The sequence below is a fragment of the Prionailurus bengalensis genome, chromosome E3, assembly GCF_016509475.1.
Source record: "Prionailurus bengalensis isolate Pbe53 chromosome E3, Fcat_Pben_1.1_paternal_pri, whole genome shotgun sequence".
Classification (NCBI taxonomy): domain Eukaryota; kingdom Metazoa; phylum Chordata; class Mammalia; order Carnivora; family Felidae; genus Prionailurus; species Prionailurus bengalensis.
Genome location: NC_057357.1, coordinates 31,392,599 through 31,413,671, shown reverse-complemented (window position 1 = coordinate 31,413,671; position 21,073 = coordinate 31,392,599). Strand labels below are relative to the sequence as shown.

The 21,073-nt window shown below is 54.4% G+C and overlaps 1 protein-coding gene across 2 annotated transcripts in view; it reads left to right on the top strand.

Annotated features, from left to right (window-relative positions):
• The window catches only part of SNX29 (sorting nexin 29), a 500,693-nt gene that overhangs the window by 436,829 nt on the left and 42,791 nt on the right, over nucleotides 1-21,073 (top strand). For both annotated transcript variants that reach the window (XM_043560511.1, XM_043560512.1), the window contains exon 20: nucleotides 20,830-20,969. In XM_043560511.1, the coding sequence (XP_043416446.1) occupies nucleotides 20,830-20,969 (140 nt within the window). The remainder of the gene's footprint in view (nucleotides 1-20,829; nucleotides 20,970-21,073) is intronic.

Below are 21,073 nucleotides of genomic sequence, written 5' to 3'. Positions count from 1 at the left end.
GTTATAGAGCCCTGCTCCAGGTGCGTTCCAGGTGGGGAAAGTGTCTCTGACTGAAAAGGAGGTTCTGTGAGGTGGATGGGAGGCCACGGCCAGCAGGAGGGAGAGGACTTTCAGAAAAGCCTGTGCCCTGGGAAAGGTGGAGTATGGGGCAGGGGGGCTCCAGGGTGGGAAGTCCTGTGAAGGGGGGGGGGGTGTGACCTGAACAGTGAGTGGAGGATGCCAAGGAGGAATCACAGTTTCAGTGAGGAACTGAGCTAACATCCTCCCACACTGAAATCCTGGGAGGAACTTGATTTACGTGATTGAAAAGACCAGGAATGCATTGCAGCTTCAGGCATAGCTGGCTCCAGGGCCCACGTGATCTTGTCAGAACCTGATCTCTCTCTCCTTCCCATTCTCCTTTGTTTTCCTCTCGGCGGGCTTCTTTCTCAGACAGGCTCTCTCCAAGCTGCCTCTGGCAGTTCCAGGTTTATATCACCCCACCGGCAGCTCAGGAAGAAAGCACTGCCTTTCCTGGTGGTTCCAGCAGAGTCTAGGAGTAGATTCACTGGTCTGCCTGGGCTGTGTGCCCTCTTGTTGTTGTTTCAAACAGCCATAATCTACTTTTTCTACCTACAGATTGACCTGTTCTGAAAATTTCATGTAAATGGATTCATACGCTCGTCTTATGTGACCTCGCAAAAGCATACTGTTTTGTCCATGTTGCAGTATGCATCAGAACTGTGTTTCTTTTTACTGCCAAGTACTATTCCATTATACAGGTAGACCACATATTTATCCAGTGGTCTGTTGATGGGCATTTAGGTTGTTTCCGTGTTTTGACTGTTATTGGGTCTTTAACATGGACATTCGTGTGCACTCTTCTGCGTGGACACACGCTTCTCTTTTCCTTTAATTTCGTTCTTCTGTTGATTTTATTCCACGTAGGAGTGAAGTACGGTCATGTGGTAACCCTGTATTAAGCATTTTGAAGTACTCTGTTTTCCAAAGTAGCTGCACCATTTTATATTGCCATCAGCAAGGTATGAGGATTCTAAGTTTGTCACATTCTTATCATTGGTTGTTACTGTGTGGTGTGTGTGTGTGTGTGTGTGTGTATGAAGTGATGTCACATGGTGGTTTTCATTTGTGTTTCCCTATTGACAAATGATACTGATGGAACATCTTTTTGTGTGTTTATTGGCCACTTGTATATCTTTGGGGAAATATCTATTCAGATCCTTTGCCCGTTTTAAAATTGGGTTGTCTTTTTATTGTTGAGTTGTAAGCGGTTTTTGTCTATTCTGGATACAAGTCCCTTATCAGGTATATGATTAACAAATATTGGGGCACCTGGGTACCTCAGTCGGTTGAGTGTCCACCTTCGGCTCAGGTCATGACCTCACAGTCCATGAGTTCGAGCCGCGCGTCGGGCTCTGTGCTGACAGCTCAGAGCCTGGAGCCTGTTTCAGATTCTGTGTCTCCCTCTCTCTCTGAACCTCCCCCATTCATGCTCTCTCTCTCTCTCTCTGTCTCAAAAATCAATAAAGGTTAAAAAATTAAAAAAAAAAAACAAATATTTTTTTCTCGTTCTGTGAGTTGTCTTCTCCTTTCTTGATGATGTCCTTTGCAGAACCTAAGGTTTCATTAATACTGATGAAATCTAATGTACGTATTTTTTCTTTTGTTCCTTAGGCTTTCTGATGTCTATTGAGAAAGCTTTGCCTAGGGGCGCCTGGGTGGCGCAGTCGGTTAAGCGTCCGACTTCAGCCAGGTCACGATCTCGCGGTCCGGGAGTTCGAGCCCCGCGTCAGGCTCTGGGCTGATGGCTCGGAGCCTGGAGCCTGTTTCCGATTCTGTCTCCCTCTCTCTCTGCCCCTCCCCCGTTCATGCTCTGTCTCTCTCTGTCCCAAAAATAAATAAATGTTTAAAAAAAAAAAAGAAAGAAAGCTTTGCCTAAAACAGGGTCACTACAATTTATTCCTGTTTTCTTCTAACAGCTTTACAGTTTCAATGTTTCGATTTAGTTCTGGGACTCATTTGGAGGTAGTTTCTGTATGTTATCAAGGAAGAGGTCCAAGTTTACTTTTACATGTGGATATCCACATGTCACAGGACTGTTTGTTGAAAAGACCATTCTTTCCCCCACTGCATTGTCCTGGCATTCTTGTGGAAAATCAGTTGTTGGCCATGAATGTGAGAGCTTATTTCTGGATTTGAAGTTATTTTCCATTGATCTAAATCTCTATCCTTACCCTAGCACCATCGTGTCTTAATGACTAGAGCCTCTGTAGTAGGTTTGGAGTTGAGAAGTGAGCCCTCCACCTTCGTTCTTTTTCCAAGATTAGCTCGACTACTCTGGGTCCCTTAAATTTCCCTATGAATTTTAGGATAAGCTTATAAAGACTGTTTAAAAAAAAACAGCAACCGAGATTTTGGTAAGGCATTACATTGAATCTGTGATCAATTTGAGGGATGTGATTTTTATAACAAGGTGGGATGTTTTTCCATTTATTTAGGTCATCTTTAAGTCACTCAGCAATGTTTTGTAGTTTTTAGAGTCTGAGTTTTGTGGTTCCTTGGCTCATATGTACATTCTTGAGCCAATCTCTGTGGCCAGGGGTATGGAACATTCCAGTAGCTGGACCTGACTCAGGTGTCATGTCTGCTTCTACAGATGGGGAGCGGCAGCAGTGGGTGGGGGGGCAGCCTCTCCCCCACCACATGGACTGAGAATAGCGAGCAGGAGATCTTTGAGAGGATTGTTACAGTGCTCTTACCAGTGGCATGGAGGGGATGGCTGCTGGGCAGGCAAAAAGAAGAAACTGTCGGTCATAATATCTTAAAATCGAGGCTTCAGTAAAGGCACCTAAAGGGATATGGAGGCACTGGATCCAGGGTTTAAAAGGCTCTTGTCCATTTGCTTCCTCCATAAAAGAAGACATGAAGAGAAATCCCTGAGATCTGTGGCATCTTAGGATACAGAAGTGAGATTGTGGAATCTTCTATTTACCAAAGGCAGCACATTAGGGATTTAAAGTAGGGTGGGTTTGGGAATGTCAACTCTGGTCAGTGAATGGAGGTAGTGAAGGCTTAGCTGGGGAAGTGGGATCTCCCCGCCCAGACAGCCTAGGCTGATTCCACACCATCCCCCACTTCCGCCCCCAAACAAACAGTGCATTCACTGAAACCGCATTCCGCCTTCCTCGGGTGCCGCTCCTGAAGCTTCTCCTTCATGCAACACATGTCTGTTCCTTCTAATCTTCAGTTTTGCATTCTTTTGTCTGACAAAGCTGTGAAATAGTGAACGCCACGTCTCATGCGCTCATCAGCTAGTAGAGATGATGATTGTACTAAACCCACGTGTTATTTTGAGATAGAAATGCCCTGGCAAAGTGATAACAGCGATGGTAATAACACAGACGGAGCACTTACTCTGTGCAGGCACTGCGGCTACTGTTGTTATCCCTCTTTTAAAGATGATAAAACCAAGCACCTCTTCCAAGGCTACAGATCCAGTAAGTGGTAGAGTCGGGATTCCAACCCGGGTGGTATAACCACCACCAGCTCAGTTTCTTTACCAGCAAATCATGGAGTTGAGCACAGCTTATGGCACAGAGCAAGCCCTCAGTAGATGATAGCTGCTGTTTGCAGTCAGAGAAGAATCTTTACTGTGCAGAGCAGGTGACACTTGGCCCCGTTGTCCCAGGTGTGGGCAATGACCAGTGTAGAATCGAGCCCTCTGCCTCCTCCATTTCTCCACACGAATTAGCTGGGGTAGGGCTAGCTGCCGCAACGACTTTCAACCCCAGACTTTGAGTTTGTTCCTTGTTGACCTTGTTGTCTGACGTTTGTGGTCAGCAAGTGGTTTATACGAGGGCCCTGAGTAGACTTGGAATATCACTGGGCCCAGCTTTGAGGTTTGCCTCTTTTCATTAAATAGCTTGAATTTTTCTAAGTTGGTTTGCATCACCTACTCGCTTGCTGACTGCAGTAAAAGTTCTTTTCGTAGAGTGGCTCCTTGGACATCCGCTGACTCAGCACCTGAGATGTATTCAATGCGATCTCGTGCAAGGAGTTCCAGGCTGCGGATTGGGAGGGAAAACCACGCTGGGCTTTCAGTTCCTCTTCTGTAAGAGGTGGTGTGGGCACCACCGTTTCATTTTTAACTCCCTTAGTTTTGGCATTGGCACCCTCTGGCATTGGACCAGAGGGCATGGTTAGATACGTGGATTCTGAAGTCAGAGGGGCCCGGGTTTGACCTGCGGTTCCTGTCGTCGAAAGGATGTTTGACCTTAGACAAGGTTTTCACCTCAATGTAAAATGGGTTTTCCTCGGTTTCCTCATCTGTAAAATGGGTTTAATAATAGTGTCCACCACCAAAGGTAGGATTAAACAAGTGGAAAAACTGTGTTAACACCGAGCCTCACACCCAATCAATTCTCAGTAAATGGCTGCTCTTGTCACCACCTCCGGTAGTTTAAACAGAGGAAGGGGAGCTGCTTTGTTGAATTAGACCCTCCCCTCACCTCCCAGTTAAAGCCCCCACCCAGGACACTTCTAGGGAGCTCTTCAGGAACCTCCTTGGAAATGATTTTTGTAAAGTGCTCTCTACACCCATCGTGGGGCTCGAGCTCACTACCCCGAGATCAAGAGTCACACGCCCCACCGACTGAGCCAGCCAGGTGCCCCTGCAGGGACCTCCTTAGAAGACTCCTGAACGTCAGAAGTCCCTTTGGTTTCAAGGGACGAGGTCGAGGAGCCTGCATTCAGTCTTGGCTGTCAGGCAGGTCTGTGCCTCGGTGGCCCCCTCTGGCAGTGGGGTTGGCAATGGCTGTCTTGGCATTAGCAGGTTATTTGAGGTTGGAGGGGAGCATCTTTTGGAGGAGGTTTGAGAGAAGCAAGAGGAAGGGGCCACAGTGCCCCCAGGTCTCTGCAGCATGCCCGACAGAGAAACGGGACAGACACAGCATCCCTGACCTCGGACCCCACCAGCCGGTGTATGTCCCTTCTGCTTGCTGCCCATTGGCTAGAGCTGCTCTCCTGACCCCAAACTCCCTGCGGAGCATATAGAGCAGAGAGATATTTTGTGTGTACCAGCTTCCTACGCTACAGTCTCATGCACTGGTGTGCCCCAGCTCCTAGCACCTGCTTGGCACATCATGTTGGTTGAGTCAGGCATGATGACAGCTGCCACTCTCTTACAGAGAAAGGAGCGAAGACCTCCAGCTGGGGCGTGTCTTGACTAGCTAGGTTGAGTCCGTATCTGACTCTGATTTCATTTTTACTTCTTAAAAGAAAACTCCAGGGTCCTTGTCCAAGGTAAATAAAACTCCCAAGTAAAACTCGAAAATAATCCCTTTATCCTTCCTGCTTTATCTTCCCCATTTGGTTTTTTTGATATTGTGATATGATAAGAAATATATGTTTAGTCTTTGTCCCTGGTTCCTGGCACAGGGCTCCTAAAATCCTTCGAATTTTCTGATGGGGTGAGGGGAGAATCTTTTGATACAGTGTTGGACTCAGTCTTGGGTCCTGACCCAAGAGCTTCTAAGACCATGGGGATCTCCTGAGGCTAATGAGATGAGTGGTGGCTGGGACCCCTAGAAGCCTGCAGAATGGGGCTGGCCTCCAGAAGGGCCAAGACATGATTAGAGGGTTAGAACGTTCAGCCCCGACCCCTGACCTCTGAGGAGGGAGAAGGCTGGAAATTAAGTCAATCCCCAGCGGTCGGTGATTTAATCACTTGTGCCCATGCACTGGAATCTCCCTAAAAATCCTAAACTGTGAGGTTGGGAGATCTTCACGTGGGTGAACACATTGAGGACCTGGGTGGGCGGTGCCCCCAGGGGACGCAGGGACAGTCCACACCTCTCCTCCTCATCAGTACCTTGCCTTATGCTTCTCTCCCATTTGGCTGTTTTTGAGCTGTATGCTTTATAATAAACGGGTGATGTTAAGTAAATTGGTTTCCTGAGTTCTGTGAGCCATTATAGCTAATTACTGAACCCGAGGAATGAATTATGGGAATCCTTGATGTGTAGCCAGTTGGTCAGAAGTACGGGAGCCTGGGATTTGGGATTGGCATCAGAAGTGAAGGCAGACTCGGGACAGAGCCCTTAACCCATGTGGTCCCATGCAGACTTCAGGCCGTTAGCGTCAGAAGGGAGTTGAATCATTAGACGACCGGTTAGTGTCTGGAAAGCTGGAGAATTGATTGCTGGTGTGGAAAAAAAAAAAAAAGAGGAAAAACCCCTCTCCATGTGGTATCAGAAGCATCATGGAGAAACACAGTTCAGGTTTGCATGAAACTCAAATGTCCTCAAAGGTAAGGCTGTTGCCCTCTACCTCTCCCACCCCTCCAGTGCCCAGCTTGGTAGCAGGCCCAATGCATAGGCTTTGTGAACTGAATGGAATTTTTGGAAACTTCTCTCGAGAAAGGGGATGGTGTGGGACAGCAGAGTGGCTGGGCCTGGAAGTTGGAAGGACCATTCTAGCGTAAGCATAGACAAGTTAATTCCTCTCTCTGTCTCAGCGCCCTAAAATAGAGACACCCTCCCTCCCCCCCCCCCCCCCCCCCCCCCCGCCCAACCACAGAAGTGTGTTTTTGAGGGTTAATGAAATGCCATATTCTGAACACCTGGCCTGGGTGGGTGTTGAGTCTATAGCAGTTACGGTCAAGGGCCCTGTTACAGCCCCAGGCCTGCTGCGGTGGGTGAGCCAGGCCCCAGCCCTTCCCAGGGGGTCTGGAGCCTTTCTCCAGAAAGGCGCTCGGCCTGCAGAAGCCTGGAACCAGCCCCTCTCAGAAGCCCAGCTTGATGGCCGCCAGCAGGGTGGGGGCCATGGAACCAGCCTTGCAGGGGTCTCTTTTTGATGACCTATCGATTTTTTTTCTGTTGTTTCTGGATGGCTTGCAGATACATTTTCTTTGGTCTGCACCATGATCTCCAGGCGTTTGAGTCAGCGGCCAACTGATCTAAGAATTGAGAGATTTTGCCTTCATTATGCCTCTCCCAGCCTGTGGCACGAGCAGTTAAGAATTGATAGCCATCATAGAGGCTGCAATTAAGGCAGAGATGGTCCCCCATAATGCCGCTGTCGCTGCTCTTAAAACCTCTGAGAATCTCCAAACCAGACCCCGTGCGACCATCACACTTGTAGCCACCAGACTGTGAAATGGTCTGGGGCCTCGTGAGGGGACCGGCCTTCTGTCACGAGGGAGCGGCTCTGTGTGCCATCTCTGCCCGAGGGCTGCATGGAGGACTGTGGACAGGAGGAGAGCGGGGCCCCGTGGGGCCCGCAGGCAAGGCTGGAACATAAACTACGGGAGAGCACTCCGAATCTCCAGCTGGACTGTCACGGCTCGGTCTCCGTGTCTGCAGTCGTCAGACTCGGAGCTTTTTCAGGGCGGAACACACGTGCACCCCAGATCCTGCTGGGGACTTGGGGTCTGATGGAGGCAGGGCCTGGCCGTAAACGGGCGCAGGCAGGAAAATACTGCCGCTCTCCTTTCTGTTTCCTCCTTACCTCGGGTACAAAAAAAAGCAAGTGAATGCTGTTCTACAGCTCCAACAACCTGACCCCGCTGGTCACCCGGAGGCCCCCAGCTCTGTGTTTCTCCTCTCTTAGCCCGGCCGCCTCCCTTTCTCCTCCCGCTCTCCTCCCGCTCTCCTCCCTGCCTGCCGCCAGCGGCTGCTCCAGCGGGTTTGGCTGTGGCTGCAGACATGTTGGTTTCCTTCTAGACTGTTGCAGTTGCTGTGTTTTTTATTTGCCTTCACGGGTGTTGCGCGTGAGTCTCTGTTCCTTTACTTGGCGTACTCAGCACTCTATCTCAGCTCCATTCACAGGGCTGCCTCTACCTACACTTTGCTCCTGTACGTGGTGATTGTATCTTGGGGGGAGCGTCAGCCACGTCTCACTTCCCCTGTGGCCTGGAGGGGCCACCCAGTGGCCCCTGACTCCAGAACCAGGCAGCAGTGAATCTCGCTGGGTGTGACCCCTGTGGTCCTGCGTGAGCGTTCTTCCAGGATAGATCTCAGGATGGAGTCAGTCTGGTGCGTAGTCGACTATATTTAATTTGACCAAATAATGCCAGGTCGCTGAAAAAAAACGTAGAGGCAGAGGGAACCTGAGTTGAGCTTCATTCTAAAAGAGGAAATTCATTGCCTATGGAGTGTCCGCTGGGTACTGAGAGGACCCCCAGTTTCTGCTTTACAAGCATGATCTCACTCGGTCACGCGGCGATTCTCCGAGTCTGGCATTCTCCATATCTGCATCGTGCAGCTGGAGAAGCTGGGGTCCAGGGACAGCTAGTGACTTGGCCACGATTACTCGGCTAAACAGTGGTAGGAGCTGAGCCCGCCTCTGAGTGGCTCTGGTGGGCACATGATGCGACTCTCCCGAAAGAATCCCAGGTCCTGGGGCTGGCTGTCGTGAATTTGAGGAGAGCGTCCTGAGTTCAGGAGCCTCTGACGGGCTCATCTGTCTCACACCGGTGGCTTTGTGTGGCGCGCTCTTTGTGTTTTGTTTGCTCTGCCTAGTCTTTAAATATTTTTATAATTTTTTAACATTTTAAAATCTGAAGTTTCACATAAAAATCTCAGCGATCCGGCCACAGTGGGCCCGAGTTTATGCCAGGCCAAGTTTCCGGGATTACAGGAGTGGTACCCCTTCCCAGCCGGCCCCGTCCCCGTCGCCCGTCCTGTGGCTCGTGTCACCCACAGTTCTGCCGAGTTTGTGGTTCTGGAAGAGATTTTCGTCTGTGGGCAACACCCTTCTTTCCTTTCTGAGTTCTTCCTATTAAATGCACGAACCAGCCTTTCCCCTGTCCCCAGCTGCTGGGCCCGCACTGTCCCTCGGCTGCAAAGTCAGTGACGGAGAAAAATTGTGCTTAGCTGCAGCGGAGCCTGCTCCTGGCCTGCCAGGAGAGATCATCTGTCGTGTCCTGCCTGTGTCCTGGCCCAGCCTGTGCCAGGCACCGTGGAGGGGGTAAGAGATGCCGCTCCTGTGTGGCACGGGGATTGGGCAGGTGGCGGGGGGAGGGGGGAGACAGGCCGCCATACCCAACCCGTCTCCAGCAAAAGAGGCAGCGGCGAAGCCTGTGCACCGAATTGTCCCTTCCCACAGACGGGGGTTCTGTTGATACAAAGGTGAGAATTCATCCAGCCACAGCCACTTCTCACTGTGTGGAGTGGGGGCCGGGGGAGTGTGTAGAATGACAGTATTTGGTTCCCTCTGTGCGAACTATAGGACCAGTTTCTTTTGGATTTCTGTCTTTAGTAAAGCTGTAGGTCCCCTGCAGTTGGGAATCCATTCATGCCGAGAGGCAGGAGAGTATCGTGGGTGTGAGCTGAGCCCAGCTCTGTTCCCCCACCAACCCCTCACGGTAGAGAAGGCGCTTAATCTCTCAGAGCCTCAGTTTCCTCATCTGCCAAATGGGGGTGTGAGTAGCCAGTTCCTAAAACCCTTGCAGCGAGATAATGCAAGGAGGCACTTCAACTAGGGGTGGCACACAGGAAGCTCACAGTAAACCGTGACCTAAGTATTGCTCTTTCTGTTGCTCTCAGAAGCTTCTGGGAGGAGGGTGTACACGTAGCTCGGGCCTGTGTGGGTTTTCTGTTGCTTTTCCGAAAGAGCGAATTGCTTTGTTTCCTGAACGCGCAGTCGGCGTCTCGCGTGGGTACGCCTTCGATGCAGGCGGGGTCAGGCTGTGCTTTCTGTTCTGACGTTCGGCGAAGTCCACCGATAGCGGGTGAGTGCTGATGGCCAGCCGCCGTGCTGTACCTGCTGTATGCCAGCCCCGGGGGTCCGATCTGCCTCCCCCGTTTAGTTAGGTCTCATCACCCGTGGGGCTCAACACAGCGCGCTCAGCGTGTGAGCAGGAGGAGGAGGGGCTCTGGGACCAAGGGGAGGAGCGCGGCTGCCAAGCCTGTGGCCTCTTCCCTGAACGAAGCGCGGACAGGACCCGGGTCCAAGAGTCCTCTTGAGTCTGCCCTTTTCTTGCCACCACGGGCACTATTTCACCCCGAGACCGTCAGAACACAGCCTTGGGCCGCCGACAGAGTCTTAAATCTGCCTGCGCGTCGTGCGGAAAGCCCTGATTCAGACACTGTCCGCAGCCCCTTGGCCTTTCCACGGGGGTGTCAGCATGCGCTTTTGACGGGGTCAGCCGACCTGGTTCGCACTCCACCTGTGTGATTCACCGGATCCCAGAGCTTGGGCATGGCCCTTCTGCCCCCCGCACCTCTGATTCCCCATTTGTGAGATGGGCTCATGGTAGGACCTACCTCGGAAACTCATTTTGAGGAAACTCTGCTTGATAGTTAGGTACAAAGCACTTAAAACACGTCACGCAGTAACTACTCCTGTGTTCGATATTACTATGCTTGCTGTTACTCTGTGTGCTTCTGCTGTGCAGATGTTTTTAGGTCATGGGAGCCCTGTTACTCGTTAGACAGGCAGGGTTCATGGTTCCTTCGCCTTCCCCACACCCAGGTGCTTCACCAAATAGGGGGAGGCGGTTGAGGGCAGTTGAACGGGTACAATTTGGGTCTGGAAGGCCAGATTCTCAGTTCCAGCCTTCCGTGTTTCCTATGGATTTGGGAAGCGAGATCACCTTGGAGATCGTCCGTTACCACCTACGCAGAGGCTCAGCAGTCCAGCAGACTCTGCGAGCTCCCTGTCTCGGAGACCTGACACTCCTTCTCCGTCCAGATCCCAGTACCGCTTGTCGCCTTTGGGTGCGGCGAGTAACGTCTCTACCCTCTGCCCGGGAAGGAGGATGCCGGGTCCTGGACCTGTCCGCTCCCTTCGCACGTGAGGAAGCTGAGGCTCAGAAGGAACCCGGCATTCCCAGGGACGTGCACAACATGGGAGGCAGCATGAGACCAGGACCCGGGTGCCCAGCGTGTGACCCCTCACCTGTCCCAAGGCACAGGGAGCCTCAGCTGCATGAGACAAGGACCTGAGATAGGTTGTCACCCCAGGCTTGAGGTGAAGACACTGGTCTCTCTGGTGTCACCTCATAATGGAGAGTTCTAGTCACTAGCTTTTCATGCCCGTGAGCTTGGAGGGTTTGCCCCGCACTCACCTCTAGAGCTCACGCCAGCTCCATGCCGTGGGAAGACGCGGTGGGAAAGGGATGGGCGGTGGGTCGGAGGAGGCTTCTCTGGGAACCGCCTGGGTCTGCAGAACAGATCCATGGGGAAATGCAGGCTGGACAAGAGGTAGACCAGAGCTCACCCACAAGGCAACCCAGAAGCCTGCGATAGTAGAGCCTGGGACCCCTCTAAGGGCAGATGCAGTTTGCATCTGGTGACGTCCCCGCCGGGGCCCCAGGAGTCTGCTCTTCCAGGTAGCCTAGGGGCCCTGCTCTCGTTCGTGGCCGTCACCTGACAGTTGAGAACGGCTTACCCTTCCGGGAGCAGAAGTGCATGTTAGCGGGGACTCTGGCGGCACCGCTGCGGGGAACTGGAGCCCTAGCTCAGTGGTTGTGGTGTGGTCTCTACACCGAGCCGTGACCTGGGCCTGCGTTCCACCTCCAGACTGCTCACCCACTAGCTCCGCGAGCTCAGGCCGACTCCTTAGCTTCTCCGTGCCTAACTGTGCAGCCGGAGAAGAGCCGAAGGGGCCTTGGAGGGAGCGGCACATGCATCGAAAGGTTCAGCAGAGTCTGGTCAGTCCACACTTACCAAGAACCTGCTGGATGCCAGATACTGTCACCAGGCACCGGAGACATTCTTGTCATCACCGCACAAAAATAAAGGGGTAGGGAAGGCGCCACAGTGGATAAGAGGGCCTCTTACTTGAGCATAAGGGACTTTGGGAAGAGATGGGGAGACGCTGACAGGAGCCATGCAGGTATCTGGATGGAGGGCATCCAGACGGAAGCAGCAAGTGCAAAGGCTCAGAGATAGAAGCAGGCTTGGCGTGTTCTGGGAGGTTCCCCAGTAATGAGAGTGGGTGGAGTCCACGCGGTTCCCCAGTAGTGAGGGGAGTGGGCGGACACGGGACCCAGGAAGACGGGAGGAGCTGGGGCCTGGTGGCCTTGGTGCCGCAATGAGGACGTGGGGATATTCTAGATGGGGGGCGTTGGGTGGGGCAGGAGGCGCTCTGGCCCCTCGTCTGCCAAGAGCCATGCCTGGTGCTCAGTACTGCAGATGGAGAGGGCAGTGAGCAAACCAGTCCGTGTCCTGGAGAAGCTCCTGGCCGACAGGAGAGACTTCCGTGTGGAGTGACGTGAGGCCACCGTGCGCTTGGGTCCGGGGTCTGTGGCCAAAAGGCGGCAACCAGCTGTCCCAGGGGGTTGGGGGAAGCGCTTACGTTAGACAACGGAGCTTGAGTTGGGAGGCGACAGCCTCTTCCTGGGGTGTGGGACCAGAGCCCTGCCCAGGTGAGAGGGGGCGGCCGACAGGCCCGTGGCAGCTGGGTGACAAAGGGCCTTTGGTGCCGTGAGAGGGACCTTGAGGTTGACCTCGGAGGCCCCGGGGAGCCCCTGGAGGTTTCTGCCCAGGAAGCGGACGGGAGCGGAGCTTGAGGTGACTCCTTGCACCGGATGCCGAGGCACCTCTGCCCAGTCACTGGGACGCTTATCCTGGAGGCCGAGAGGGGTTTAGGGTCTGCCCTTGACGTTCCATGACTGGCCCATTCTCAGCCCACCAGACTCAAGAGGCACTCTGGGGCCGCATGACCTGGTGGGTGTGCTCCGCAGCACCCCCCACCCCCGTCCAGTTTCAAATCCCAGCTCCGCCCGGACTCTTTGTGAGCCTAGCAGGCGTTCATTTCTCTGTGCCTCCGTCGCCCCAGCCGTGAGGTGGGGTGGTGGTCCCAGCCCCACAGGAGGCAGCCAGGAATAAGGGGTAAATTCATGGAAAGCTCTCAGAGTGGTCCCTGTGAGGTGGGAGCATCAAACCGTCCCCCCTTCCTCTCCCCTGCCGAGTTCCCCAGCCCCCATGTGCACCTGTTGTCTCCTTCACACCTCAGTGACTTCCGGCCTTAACCTGGGACTCCCCACAGCCCAGCTCCAGCCCTGCTTCAGTCTGTCCACGCCTCCACCCAGCTTCCTCAGTCCTGCTTGCCACCTCCCCCAGACCCTCATCCTCGGGTCTCCCTCCTCCCTCCCCCTCGGGAGGCTCCCCTGGTCCCTGGGCCTCCCCCCTGCCTCCCCCTCAAGAGGCTCCCCTCACCCCTGGGCTCTTGCCCCTGGGCCTCCCCCCTGCTTCCCCCTCCGGAGGCTCCCCTCGCCCCTGGGCCTCCCCCCTGCCTCCCCCTCGGGAGGCTCCCCTCGCCCCTGGGCCCTCATCCCTGGGCCTCCCTCCTGCCTCCATCTATGGAAATCCCACTCACCTCCCCAGACCAAGGCCCAGAGTGCCTCCTGCTTCCCAAACCCTCTCCCACACCAGGCTGGCTAGAAGGAAACACCACCTTCCCCTAGAAGCTCTTCTGTTTTGCCACAGAGTTTTGTTAATGAAATGCCTGCCTGTTGCCCACCACTGGGCCCGAGCGCTGGTGCTGTGACTTGTCATGAGTCTCGTGGGCCCCCAGTTCAGTGCTGGGCCCATCGGCCTCCTGGAAACATTAGAAGAACAAAGGGATTCTAGGTTGCATCTCTCGGGGCGCTCTCATGGTGGCCTCTTCTGGCATCTTCTCCCCACAGGCCCTGGTGCAGCCTGGAGTCTAGGGAGCGTGGCTGGCGAAGGGAGTCCAGTGTCTGGTGCCTGCCGGCTGCTTGGATGTATGAACGATGTGTAGAGCATCTCCTGGCCGTGGGCTGTCGGAGAGGGAGACTGTGACGTCCGTAGGGTTACGCCTGTCTCTTGGATTGCTCCGTCCTTCCTGGCCCATCACTGACTACTTGCTCGGTGATTGATGCTGGGCTTGAGCTGCTGGGGTGAAGTAATTATAATCACCAGGACGTTGCTCCCCTTGTCCCTTCAGAAGGGCAGTGACTCTGACTCCTGAATTTGTGGGTGTCTGTGGAGACTGAGGGCACGGAGTCCTCCCCAGGGACACCTTAGAGACACATCGCAGGCTTCCTCTCCCTCCCCTGCCCGAACTCTCCAGATGAAGCCTTTTCCTTCCCCTCTTGGCTTCTGCATTCCAGCGCAGGAGCACCTGGGAAACAGCCTAAGCGAGGCCTCTTTCAACCAGCCAGGTCACTCATCCGGCTGTTCAGCCCCGGTGTGATCCTCAGGACACCCCCCACCCCCCACCATGGCCCCTTGGAGCCCGTTCTCAGCGTAAAGATGAGAAGCACAGTTACCTTTTCCAAGTTTGCACTCTTATTGTTTCCCTGAGTTAATCAAGTAGAGATGCTTCCTGTAGCTTCGCTAAAGATACCTGGTCAGAGGCTTACACAAGGGGCTCGGTGGCGTTCAGGAAGCTGTACGGGGGTCCATCGTGTGCGACAATTCATTGCTCTCGGTTGCCTCCATGGAAAGTGTTGAAAGTGGCAATTGCGTGCATTTTCTCTCCTCACTTCCCAATTAGCGATTGCATAACAGTCTCCCTGGAAACAAGTGCTTAGGCATCACACCCGGAACACAGCAGAGCTTGCTGCTTTGCAGCCCGTGAGCTGTGCCTGCTGCTGGGGGCGCTGAGGCCTGTCCCCGTGTCCCAGGAGGGCGGGCCTGGGCCTGCGGCCTCCATCAGCGGCGTCTGCACCTCCCGGCTGACCCATACATGAAAGGAGAAAGGCAGGTTTTCAGTACCCCTGAGATACAACCCAGTGACAGAGACCAAACAGAGCTCGTCAAGTCTGGAGAGTCAGAATTGCTTTTCTGTCTCAGGGAAGGAGTAGCTGATGGTCACTCTCTTGCTTGGAAACACCCATGGTCCCGAGGGTAGAGTCCACGTTCTCTAACTTGACCTCCTGGCCCGCCCCTGCCAGCTCCCCCGCCTTGTTCCTGCATCTGGACTCCGTCCCGCCGCGGCCCTTGGCCCGCCCTGGCTGTTCCCTGACCGGCACCTTTCTGTCCCCCAGCCTGAGAGCAGACCGATGCGCACGGGCCCAGGAAGCAGGCGCAGGAGTTGTGAGCACGTAGGTGCCGACTTCGCCCTCTGCCTCCTCCTCCTCTCTCCAAAGTGCCGTCTCTGTGGGCCTCTGTGGATTAAAGCGCCTATGGAAGAGGCGCTCCCCGGGGGAGTGGTAACCACCACCACCCCCACCACCCGGGCCAGTCTGTTTTCTTTCCTCCTGTCCAGCCCACACCCATCTCTCCCGGAGCACTCACTGGGATGTATTCATCTGCCCGCTCCTGGTCTCCTTCCCCAGGAGCCTCGAAGCTCCTCAAGGGCAGGGGCCCCGTGTGTTAACCGGCGCACATTCTTTCGAGGCACACCGCCTCGGACAAAGGCAGGCATACCCCAGAACACCAGTGAGCGTGTCATGCGTGAATCCGCAGAATTGGCCCGAGTACCTCTCCCGGCACGTGGCGCAAATCTGGAACTCTGTGGCTTTGGCAGCGAAGTTAATCTCTCATTCAGGGCACACCTGGTGCAGAGAGGGTGGCTCTGGTGGCCCTCCTTCCTGCAGGTGGTTCTGCCACTTGGCCCGCGTGGCCTCCGCACTCCCAGAGGAAGACGAGAGGGGGGGAGGGTTGCAGGGTGCTTGCCTTTCTGTGGCAAGCCCTGGACGTGGTTGCCTCACGTGGCATCCACCAGGCCCGGTCCGTGGCTCCCACCTCGCCACAAGGACACTGGGAATCTTGTCTTCCTTGTTCCCAGGAAGAAGAAATGGGCTGGGTGAGCCAGTCCCCTCAGAATTGGGCCTGGGAGGGACTCTCCTAGCCAGAGGATCTTCATGCTGGGCGCCTTGGGAGTCTCATCAGTGTTGCGGAATTCTCCAGCCAGTGACACAGTGTCAGATCAGCTGACTCTGGAGTAGCTGCTTCTCAACAAGGCCTCAGCTGCTCACTCCTCCTGATGGAACCAGACCTCCAATTCATTTTATAAAATGCCATGACATTCTTCGATGAAAATAAAAACGGACTCTGGAAATGCACAGTCACCCCTGCCCACCTGGCAGGCAGCTCCCAGGAAGGGTGGTCCCAGGGCAGGTCCCCTCAGGGGGTGGGGGGGCATTTGGCTGAGAAGGCCAGCCCAGGGAAGACCATGCCAGAAAGTGGAGGGGCTGGGGGGGGGGGGCCGAGCGTTTGCTCTAGGAAGCGTGGCTTATTGTCTTGTTTACAGTGTGCCATCGTTTTTAAAATTGCTGCTCTTGATGTGACGGTGTCCTTGTCTTCTCGAGACTCAAAATGAAATTAACCTTTCTGGAGGAAGGCAAATGCTCATAGTAAGATAGCCCTGAGTGTTCTTTTCAGAGGCAGAGGCGAGGACTGAGCCCCAGCACTGCTAATGGCGCTAGGGTCACAAAACAATAGCAGGGCCACCACGGCTCAGGAGGGGGGCCCCAGAGGAGTCTGGCAGGTTCCTTGAGCTGGCTTCCATCCCCTCCCTTCACTTCTCACACTGCAGCCCGAGGAGCCCAACCAACGAATGGAAATCTTTCCTGTCCCCTTAAGCACTGGACCGACCCTGTGGGGACAGGCTCTGACAGGACAGTGATCTCCTCCAGGGCGCCCCCGTGTGACAAGTGGAGTCTCTGAAGAACCAGCTCCCGGCCTTCTGTCTTCTCCCTGCCTGAGGGCATTTGGAGGCTAGCCTCCTTTCCTCCATACCACTCCCCCTCTGGGGTCTTTGTCCTCTCTCCTTGGACTTGGCAACAGCTTTCCAACCACTCTGCCTGGTGGCCTGCTTCTCCGCCCCTGAATTCATCCCCTATGTTTATTCTATTATCTTGCAGTGAATGCTTATGGGGCTTCTCATGATCTCCACACACTGCATTGGGCTCTGTGATACTGGGGGGAACCAGACAGGTAATGGCCCTGCCTCCCTGGGACGTAGATCGTTCAAGGAAGGTGGGGAAGCTAGAGGCACATGATGAAGCAGTGGTGAGGACCTTGAAGAACAGAGAACAGGACATCGTTAGCAGGGGTATTCTGGAGGGTCTCTCCGTGGTGGGGGCACAAGAGTAGAGACTTAAATGTCAAGGTATTCCAGGCCAAGGGAATGGCTTGGGAAATGCCTAAAGCATCAGGGGCATGGGTCATCACCTCATCCACATAGAAGTTGCTGGTGGATCGGCATCAGTCACAGCCTCCAGAAGATGCTGATTACCAGGCGCTTAGCCTGGGTTGTCCTGAATGAGGTGGGCCCATCCTTGCCACCATTTTATGGATGGGAAGCCTGAGGCTCCCACTGGTTTAGCCACCTGACCGTAGATGGCAGTGTGGGTCGCGCTTCCCGCCTGAGGGACTGTCATCTGGTGTGATCATCCCGTGGTCGGTCTCTTGGATGGTTTTCTAGGGGCCCACGGAGGCCAGAGGACCAGGGAGAGCGGGCCGGCAGACATGCTGGGTCTGTGCTTCCAGCCAGCGAGGGCAGGACTGCTTAGCTCTGAAATCGTACCAAAGCCCTTAGTGGTGAAGTATCACGGTGGCTATCATTTTCTCTAAGATACCTTCACCAAAAGCAACGGTGAGGCAAACGCGGAAAAGGGCTAAGACTTTATTAGATAAAGGGTTGTGGGGATTTGTGGTACCGTTTGCTCCGCTTTATGCAATTTCCAGAATAAAAAAAAAAAGATAAAAATGAAAGGACAGTCCCGGGAAAAAAAGGTCTTTCGTGAACGGTTCTGCCCTCTTCCCTGCCCCACGGAGCTCTGCCAAAATCACGGGCAAGGACTCGTGAAGCGGATTGAGACCCGAGGGAAGCGATGTCCCTGGTAGAGGTTGGCAGTCGGGCACCAGCGTCGAGGTGACAGGCTTCCTTCCCTCTGCACGATACATGGCTTCAGCCAGAGCTGACCCCAGGTGGAATCTCTCTGAACTGAGTTCTGTCTTAGGGAAGCCTGTGGTTTGCAGGACCCGTAGGTTTCTCTGCTATAAATTGGAGAATGTCTTCTGGATTGGGGGTGGCTCTGACTGTGCACTGGTTGGAGACCTGGGACCCTGCCCATCTGTCTCCCGATTCTGAGCCCTCGGGCATGTGCCTTATTCTTTCTGAGCCTCCATCTCCAGCGTCAGATGGGAGCATGCGGCCCAAGGAAAGAGCTCAGTGCACAGCATGAGTAAAGATCCCGCAAATACCCGTGCTTGCTCTGAATGGCTCAGGTAAAACTTGCCCACATGTCAAGTTTGGTGCTGCCACGTCGGGTTTTCTCAGGGGCTGGTTAGGGTTCCAGGGCCCGGAGCTCAGGAGCAATGAGTTCTTGGAAGGATTTGGGATTCTTCCAGGGTGACCATCTTTCCGCCACGTCACTCCTGCCCCTGGGACCTTGGTGAGAAGAGGCACTGAGACCAGGGAAAATAGACACTTTCCACCCCTGGGTAGCTTCCTCCCACCTTCATTTTGAGCATTCTGACCTCCCTAGGATCCTGTTGCCCAGCCCAGCCCCATAGGCAGAGTGGGGAGCCTTCCCCCATCTCCCCTTCTTGCTTGAGAGGGTGTTAAGTATTCCCTGCTGCAAAAACGGAGAGACTTCTGGGGCTCACAGGCTCCTTGGTGGTCCTCCGACAGCCTCTCAGGTGGGCCTGTGGGCTTCTCATGCCCCTTAGAACTTAGGCCCGATGGACTCCATTTGGCACTATGTGGCCACAGGAACCCCCTTCCCCAGAAAGAGCATCTCAGTGCCTAACGATGGGTCGAAACTCGGAAGCCATAGAGCAGCACCTGGCCATCAGACCAGGAACGCAGCACAAGTGGCTGCAGCTTGTGCCATGACTGGCCACTGGTCTCCGGCCTGGCGTGCCTCCCACCAGGCCACGGGAGCCCAGAGCCCCTGTCTGGGGCCGCGCTGGGCCGGGACTCGGAGTGGCTTTGGCAGCCCTTAGCGCTCTCACCCTCTGGAGGAGGGCCGTGCTGAGGCAGCTCGTGGAGGAGGGCCGTGCTGAGGCAGCTCGCGGGGGTGGCCCTGGGCAGGAACCCCTTGCTGTGACCCGGAAGGGATCCGGGGAGCCTGCCGGCCGCAGAAGCTCTGTGACCTTTCCTCCCACCCCGTGTCCTTGGAAGGGCTGCCGGGTGAAATACAGGATGCCCGGCGAAATATGAATCTCAGATAAACAGTAATTTCTTAGTTCCGCTGTCTCCCAAATGTTGCACGGGAAGGTTTTATTGTGTGGCGTAGAGTTGAATACTGAAAAATTATTGAATCATGAATTATTGAATATTGAGTTATGAATACTGAAAAATTATGCGTTGTTTATCTGAAACTCAGATATCGCCAGGCATCCTGTGTTTTCATTTGCGAAATCGGGCAGCACTGAAAGAATCCCCCTGCCGTGCTCAGGTCCTTAGCAGGGCCTTGTGGGGACTCTTCTCTCGAGATCTGGGCACATACCGGGATCGGGTGCCTCTGGGCACGGCCTCATTCAGCTAACTGTTGACTGAGCCCCTCTTTGAGGTCACCTCCATGCTGGCACAGGGCAGAGGGCGGGGCTGAGGGCCATGCTCCATCCGTGAGACCTTGTGCACAATTCACCCAGACCCTCTTAGGCTGCCACTTCCTCATTTGTCACATGAGAGTAGTCCCCTCTCTTCTCATGTTCTTGTGAGGTTGGATGACCTCATTCCTTCCCCTGCCCTCTCTCTCCCCCTTCCCTTACTCACCTCATGTGGTTCTTCCATCTAGGAAGGGCATCACTCTCACAGAGAAGGAGTCTCCTGCCCCCCACGCTGGCCAGGGTTTCTTTGTGATGAGCCACAGCCCCCTGGTGCAGATCTGCATGAGCAGGACAGGCCACACAATCTCTGGGGCCCCTTTCTTCAATATCGTTAAGCATTTCAACCCTGGGACGGCAGACTGTCACCCAGTTGTAGTTCTTGGTAGGCATGCTTGGGCCACCAGCCCCGCTGCCGAGGGCCAAGCCGACACGACAGTGGAGGGTCAGAGGACAGAGCCCCAGAACACCGAAGGTAGAGACTGCATAGACCCGGGGCCCTGTGCCTGCCTCCCGAGCCATGCTGCACGGCCCCCAGCCTGGCATGGTCCCGTGCTGCCCAGTGTCATGGTTTTTCAAGGGAAGATGGAATTTCTCAATACAATCTTTCTTCTTTCTTTTTTTAATCTTTTTTTTTTGTGTGTGTGCTTATTTATTTGGAGAGAGAGAGAATGTGCACATGCCATTGGAAGAGGGGCAGAAAGAGGGAGAGAGAATCCCGAGCAGACACGTGTCAGCACAGAGCCTGACGTGGGGCTTGATCTCACAAACCATGAGATCGTGACCTGGGCCGAAATCAGGAATCAGACACTGAACCAGCTGAGCCACCCAAGTGCCCCATCAGTAAAATCTTTCTTAAATAGTGATGACTGATTCATATTTTAGAAACTTCCTATGACGGTAAATCAAACACTGTCTCTGGGAAGCAGCTTGGACCTGTGTGGTGCCTGGATTTCTCTGTGAGTCCTACACTGGCCTGTGACCTCCACCAGCAACACAGCAGTGACTGGCTTTGCTCATTGTTAGGTCCCCTGGCCCCTTCACCGCCTGGGCACATTGAAGGTCCTCTGTAAACAACAGGCACAGTTGCTAAGACTTCATTTATTCATGGGAACACACTGTAGGTGGTTTCATGGATCTGTTGTCCCCCTCTTAGTAATAATATCACGAGCGTCTTCCCTGTTGATTCAACAGGATCGCACGTGGGAAGCCTTACATACACCCTTTGCTCGCGGCAGTCACTCAGGTCGACTTGAGCCGTCTGGGTGATGACCGATCGCTGTATCTTCTGTGGGTGGTTTTCGGAAGAGGAAAGAGTGAGCGCCTGAGCGGCCCTGTGTGTCTGTTTTCTCAGGATGCCAAGTTTGTGGAGGAGCGGAGGAAGCAGCTGCAGAACTACCTGCGCAGCGTCATGAATAAGGTCATCCAGGTGGCCCCCGAGTTTGCCGCCAGCCCCAAGAAGGAGACCCTGGTGCAGCTGATGCCCTTCTTTGTGTAAGTACTGTTCACATGGGCGCTCTGCCCAGCACTTCCTCCTCCCCCTCCTCCGAGGTTGGCAGGTGAAGTGCGTGGCCATCGTTGACACACCGGGGCCCAGG